This window comes from Coptis chinensis, chromosome 5 (genome assembly GCF_015680905.1).
Source record: "Coptis chinensis isolate HL-2020 chromosome 5, ASM1568090v1, whole genome shotgun sequence".
In the NCBI taxonomy this organism is placed as follows: Eukaryota; Viridiplantae; Streptophyta; class Magnoliopsida; order Ranunculales; family Ranunculaceae; genus Coptis; species Coptis chinensis.
In genome coordinates this window covers 21,468,550-21,475,662 of record NC_141460.1, presented here as the reverse complement: position 1 = coordinate 21,475,662, position 7,113 = coordinate 21,468,550, and the positions used below count along the sequence as shown (strand labels likewise).

At 45.8% G+C, this 7,113-nt stretch overlaps 1 protein-coding gene across 1 annotated transcript; it reads left to right on the top strand.

Annotated features, from left to right (window-relative positions):
• Positions 1 to 1,699: 1,699 nt before the first annotated feature.
• On the top strand, positions 1,700 to 3,097 carry LOC147497068 (uncharacterized). The gene has a single exon (XM_086562748.1). It carries the CDS (start codon positions 1,700 to 1,702, stop codon positions 3,095 to 3,097), a length of 1,398 nt encoding a protein of 465 aa, XP_086418874.1.
• Positions 3,098 to 7,113: the final 4,016 nt, after the last annotated feature.

The window sequence follows — 7,113 nt, the reverse complement described above, 5'->3', positions numbered from 1 at the left end:
CTTATCGGGAAATGGAACAAACACCGGTATACCAGCTGCTTAGTGAAATATTGTCGCTAATTCAGAATTTGCAGAGATATGAAGGGCCGCGAAACAAACCAGAGGAAATACCATGTAAGCCTTATTGTGCCTACCATCAGATACAGAACCATGAGACAAATGAATGTTACGTGCTTAAGTGGTTAGTACAAAGGATGATAGGAAAGGGGTTGCTGAATGAGTTTACAATGGGGAAGGGGAAAAAAGAGCAGGTACCAAACTAGGGAAGGATACTGGGGACAATCAACGTCATTTTCAGTGGAGAGATATTGAGTCATAACACTCACCGAGATAAGATAAGATGAACCGCGAGCATACAACAAGTCAATGAAGCATCAGGACAATCGCGGCCAGTCCCATGGTTCGCGACTAACAGGGGAAGCATAATGTTTACTGACGCGGACTTGAAGGTGGTCGACTCCCCGCATGAGGACGCATTGGTAATTACGGTGGCAATGGGTAATTACATGGTGAAAAGGGTACTAATTGATTGCGGCAGTGCCATGGATTTGTTGTTCAGAGGGACAATGGAAGAGATGAAGATCGACAGGAAACAATTGAGACCATCGCAGACAAATTTGTACGGGTTCAATGGAAGCATGACTGAGCCTTTAGGAGAACTCTTGCTCCCTGTGACAACGGGACCGGTGACAGTGTTCTCTCGATTCAAAGTGGTGGACGCCAATTCGCAGTATAATGTCATTCTAAGGAGGCGGAGACGTTGGCGGTACCGAAAACCCTCGATGAGATTAAGATAGTGAATTTGGGGACAGGGGAAGAGGATAAGTTTACGTCAATAGGGTCCAGTTTGCCTAAAGAGTGGAAGAACAAACTGATACAGTTCCTCTCTGAAAATAAGGATGTCTTTGCTTGGACAATTGAGGATATCACGGGATTAGACTCAGTCGTCGCATGTCACCGTTTGCAGATGAGGAAAAATGCTAAGCCTGTGAGACAAAGGATGTGAAGTATTAGGCCGAAATATGCAGAGGGGATTCACGAGGAGGTTGCAAGGTTAAAAGGAGCGGGAATAATACGGGAAGTGGAGTTCACGGATTGGTTGTCCAACATCGTTGTGGTACCGAAAAAGAATGGCAAGGTGCGTATGTGCGTTGATTTCACAGATGTCAACTCAGAGTGCCCGAAAGAAAGTTATCCTATGCCACGAGTGGATGAGTTAGTGGACCGAACGGTGGGATTCAAAATATTCTCATTCATGGACGTGTCGATGGGGTATAACCAGGTCATGATGTATGGACCGAATCAGGAGAAGACGTCCTTCGTAGTGGAAGGGGGTACTTTCCAGCAACTGGGAAAGAAAATGTTCGAGAGCAAGATCCGAAAGGGAATCGAGATATATATATATGACATGGTGGAAAAGAGCATGTCGGAGGAAGAGAACCTAGAGGGCCTGAGGGAGACATTTAGCATACTACGGGCACACAATTTAAAGCTCAACCCAGAGAAGTGCACATTTGGGGTGACCACAAGGAAGTTTCTGGGATACATTGTGACATATCGAGGAATAGAAGCCAATCCTGAGCAAATACAATTGCTGATAGAGATGCCTTTGCCTCAGAATATCAAATAAAAAGTACAGCGGCTAGCAGGCAGAGTCGCAGCATTGAACAGGTTCATTTCTAAGTCGTCAGACAAGTGCATGCCGCTTTATCGACTATTAAGGAGTACTCCAGACTTCGTTTGGACAGCCGAATGCGAGGAAGCGTTTCAAGAACTAAAGGGTTATTTGGGCAAGGCACCTTTGCTGTCACAACCAGAACCGGGAGAGAGGTTGTACCTATACTTGGAAGTTACAGAGTACGCAGTAAGTTTGTCCCTCATTCGAGTGGTTGATAAGGTTGAAAAGCCAGTGTACATCCAAAGTAAAACATTGTTGGATGTGGAGACACTATACAGTAGAGTGGAGAAGTACGCTTACGCTTTGGCATTAATATTCTCAGCATTGAAGTTGAAGCCTTACTTTGAAGCACATTCAGTGGTGGTGGTGACAAATCTGCCCCTCAAGCAAGCGCTGAAAGTAGAGAAGTCCGGAAGAATGCTAAAATGGGCGGTGATGCTGAGTTCTTATGAAGTTCAATATCAAATAAGGACTGCGGAAAAAGCACAGGTAGTGGCAGAGTTTTTGGCAGAGTTTCCAGCTGAGGATCCTACTTGGGGGAAGGAGATGGTCATGGAGCCTGAACATGAGGGTGAACCAGACTTGTTAGATACATGGGATAAGAGGAATGGATGGAGAGTGTTTGCGGACGGGTCTGCCTCGGACACATGCAGGAGAATAGGTGTCATAGTGGTTACTCCAGATAATGACATAATAGAATTGTCTATGAAGTTAGGGTTCGCGACAACCAATAATGAGTCAGAATATGAGGCTGTGATAGCAGGATTAGGAATGGCAGAGGATTTGGGGGTGGACGAGTTGACGGTGTACTCAAACTCAAATTTGGTAGTGTGCCAGGCAAACGGAGGTTTTGTTGCTAGATATGCGCGAATGTCAAGATATTTGGAGATTGTATACAACAGAGCAGCGAAGTTCAAAAAGATCAGGTTCATACACTTGGGTCGCAGTGAGAACAGACATGCAGACGCCCTGGCTTACATCGCGGTTGCGATACCGGGGTCAGAAGAGAGAACCATTAGAGTAAGGAGGTTGGAGAAACCGAGTATCGAGAGGGTGGAAGTAATATGCCAGACCGTGGAAGGGATAGGAGGATGGATGGACCCAATTAAGCATTTTCTGTCTAGAGGAGAGGTGGTGGATAAGAAAGAGAGGAGAAGGTTGGAACAGACTTCGCGGAGGTACACTCTGATAGAAGGGGAGGTGTACCGAAAAAATTTCGATGGACCGCTGTTGAGGTGCCTGGGGCCGGACTTGGCACAAGAAGTATTGGCAGAATTGCATGCGGGAGATTATGGGAGTCATTCCGCAGGAAGAACCACAGCACACCGGCTGTTGACTCAGGTTTACTTTTGGCCTCATATGAAAAGGGACGCAGTAGAGTTTGCTAAAAAGTGTGGAAAATGTCAGAGGTTTTCTTAGTTAATATTTGGACCAGCGGAGCCGCTGCACAATGTATCAAGTCCGTGCCCATTCGCTATATGGGCCATGAATATTGTGGGTCCACTACCAATGGCCAACGAAAAGAGGAGATTCATGCTGGCCACTATAGATTACTTTATCAAGTGGATAGAGGTCGTGGCCTTGCAGCAGGTGAAGGAGCAGCAAGTGATTAAATTTTCATGGGAAAACATCATATGCAGATTTTGGTTACCACATTCCATCATAGCGGATAATGGAACACAGTTCACACGGTTAAAGCTGAAAAAGATTTTGTAGGCTTATAATGTGAAACAGGGATTCTCAACTCCCTACAATCCCGAGGGTAATAGACAGGCCGAATCATCCAACAAGACCATAATGAACAACCTCAAGAGAAAGTTGGAACATTGAAAAGGGGCATGGGCCGATGAATTGAGCCACGTGCTATGGGCTTACCACACTACCCCGCGAACCTCCACTAGAGAGACTCCTTTCTTATTAGCAGACTACATAGAGGCAGTGATCCCATCGGAGATGGTGGCATCCATGACACGCACTAAGGCTGTTGAAGGGGGTTTGAAGTGGGGCATACTGTTTAGAGACTTGAACTTGGTTAAGGAAAGGAGGGACACTGAGCGCATCAGACTATAAGAGTACCACAGACGCCTGCAAAGGCATTATAACAAGAGGTTGAAACCGAGGCAATTCCAAGTAGGAGACTTTGTGCTCTGTAGAGTGACTCCAAGTACCAAGAAAGCAAATGACAGGAAGCTGGGACCAAATTGGGAGGGACCCTACACGGTGGTGGATGTCGAAGGAGCCGGCACTTACAAGTTGCAGACCAGGGAAGGAAAGTTAATAGAGAGACCTTGGAATGTAAGACTGTTGAAAAAGTTTTATGTTTAAATGTAATACCAGTCCGGAGCAAGGGACTTGGTCTGTTTGCACATATATAATACAATGGTACTTTTGAGAAATTGGCATGGCTAGTTAATAAAAGCGGATCAGCCTCGGAGAGACAGCAGGGGGGGCTGAGCCCTTCACGGATTTCATGTCCAAATCAAACTTTGGGGCTGAGTGAAGTGCCTGCAACCAGCTCATCAGCCGCCGAGAGATAGTGGGGGGGATGAGCCCTTCGCGGACATCACGTCCAAATCAAACTTAGAGGCAGAGTGAAGTGCCCTCAGCCGGCTCATCAGCCACCGAGGGATAGCAGGGGGGATGAGCCCTTCACGGACATGAAGTCCGAATCAAACTTGAGGCAAGGTGAGTTGCCCCCAACCGGCTCTTCGGCCACCAAGAGACAGCAGGGGGGAAGAGCCATTCGCGGACATGAGGTCCGAATCAAACTTGGGGCAAGGTGAGTTGCACTCAGTCGGCTCTTCACCGCCCGAAAATAGCGGGAGGGGAGGAAAGCCCTTCATGGACATTAGGTCCGAATCAAACTTGGGGCAAGGTGAGTTGCCCCCAGCCAGCTCTTCAGCCGCTGAGAGACAGCGGGGGGAAGAGCCCATCGCGGACATGAGGTCCGAATCAAACTTGGGGGCAAGATGAGTTTCCTCGAGCAGGCTCGTCAACCACTAAGATGCAATGGGGGGGAAAGAGCCATTCGTGGACATGAGGTCCAAATCAAACTTGGGGCAAGGTGAGTTGCCCCCAGCCGGCTCTTCAGCCACCGAGAGACAGTGAGGGGGAAGAGCCTTCCATGGATATTGAATTGGGAAAAATAATCAGAAGAGGAACCACCAGTAAGCACGAGTAGAGGACAAGAGAGGGGTCCTTACATTATTTGGTAGGTGCATGTGATGTTGTGCAAGTAAAGTGCGAGTGCAAGAGCAAATAGATTTCAAAGAGCATCAATACGTAATTAATAACGAAAGCAGTGAAGGAGGTAACAATAGTACTTGAAAGAAAACATCCACATGGTCAAAGTCATAACAAAAGGAGTACAGAAGTTGCACAATCAAACATACATAGTCACAAAAATAAACGAGTACACAAAAGGTCAAGACAGGAAATCCTCTATCTGATTTTCAAAGTATTTCGGGGGGCGTCCCCATAGAGGTGGGGACCGTAGCAGAGATCTCATTATTAGAAGTGACAGCTTTCATTGTGTTATCTTCCACGGTGGATCCCAGCACTTCGGTTCCACCTGCAGCTTCAAGGTTCTCTTATGCGGACTCTTCAGCAGGGGTGGACGGCTTCTCGAGCAAAAGGCGACCCTCCTTGTGAAGCCGATCATGTTCTTCTTGTAGTTTCTTGGCCACCCTCTTGTTAGCCAAGGCCTTGAAACGATTTTGAAGGGTGACCATGTCCGCCTTATGCTGCTCTAAAAGGGCCGCAGTACTTTCCTGGTGTTGTAGAGCAAGAGCGTCAAGACTGGTTTGGTGCTGCTAGAGGAGTGTTGTACGCTGATGACTCAAGAGTTCATTGACCATATCCATATATAGCTGGTGGTTGGCTTCCGCATTCTTCAATTCATCCTGTGCCTGGGTTTTGGCTAGATCTGCGGCTTCTAGCTCCATCTAGAGTCAGGCACAAGTGGCTCTTAGACCATTAGGACCGCTGGATTCCTTCTCTAGAGAATCCACCTTAGTCCGAGCGCAAAAGAGACCGCGGATCATGTAGGAGATGTCAAGGCTCACCTAAAAGCAAGAAGAACAACAAGTCAGAAATGAAAGGTAAGGGAATAAGAGCGAAGATAAGAGAGTGTACCTTATCCCAGTTAGTGCATAGGGAAGTCGATGGTGCTCAAAGATGCCACCTTCTGCGTAGGCCATATCTTTTGGCAGATGGGAACCGTAGAAGAGAGAGGAGGCCACAGCAGGATTTTCAAGAGTAGAGTCCGCGACAGTAACTTTACGGTTACGAACCTTAAAAGTGGGGGCGAACACTTTTGGGGTGACATCTCGGCCGGAGGGGAGGGCTGTCTCCTTACCTGGACGGCAGGCAAGCCCAGGAGGGGCCTCATATTCAGTGGCTCGGACAATAGGATCAGGTTCCTCAGACACATTGATCCTCGGTCGCTTACTTGGCGGCCCAACAGTGGGAGAAACCACCGCGGTGGGAGAGACTTCCATCACTTCATCATCATCCTCATCATTATCAAACAGCTTCATTTTTGTGATGTCCATGTCTGCAGAGGGAGAAAGTGGAGGGGTGTATTGATCTTCCCAGGTAGAAATAGATCTGTAAGAAGAAAAGGGTTCTGGAGCGAGTGGAGGAAGAGGGCCACTGGGTGCAAGAGCAGTAGAAGAATTTGAGGAATCTGATAAACATAAAAAGTTAGTCTTACTCACAAATAAAGCTATGAAACTCTAAATGCAAGTAAAACTATAAACTGAACTATTACTTATCAAAATATTTGTTTTCTACTCTCGAATCTATTGACGTAGAGTTAGAATAGAAGATTCGTTCCACTCCTAGTCCTTTAGCATTCAAGTTTTCTACAATTGATGGTCTATCCAAAGTCAATGAGAGATTTACGAGGGAATTTATACTACGATGTGAATTCAAATAACAAGCTACGAATAACGAAATGACAAATTGCTAAGAGTTGAATCTAGATAGAGAATTAGGGGAATTTGATTCTACCTTGACTCTAACTTAATAAATTAGCGTAGATTTGTTGTAAACCAATTCTTCCATTCTCACGGTAAGAATTGGTCGTTTTAATCCCTAATTATACATGGCATTTCTACCAATTCATAACTAGCATGTGAGGTCGTCCACCCATTCTCATGGCAAATCAACGACTTTCTAGAGTGGAATAGATTCTTACAACGATTCTATACTACACTATCAAGTTTTCATCAAGGCTTCATCAAACCCCTCTAATGGAGGTTTAGCCTTGATTCATCAAACTATCATTTCCCATTGAATTAAAACTAGACATAATATAAAGATTTGAACTTTACTAATTTTAACTAACAATACTTCAAATCTAATTAATACTAAGAATGGAATAACAACAAGAATTGAACTTAGATCTACAAATTTAAATGGAAAAATCGAAA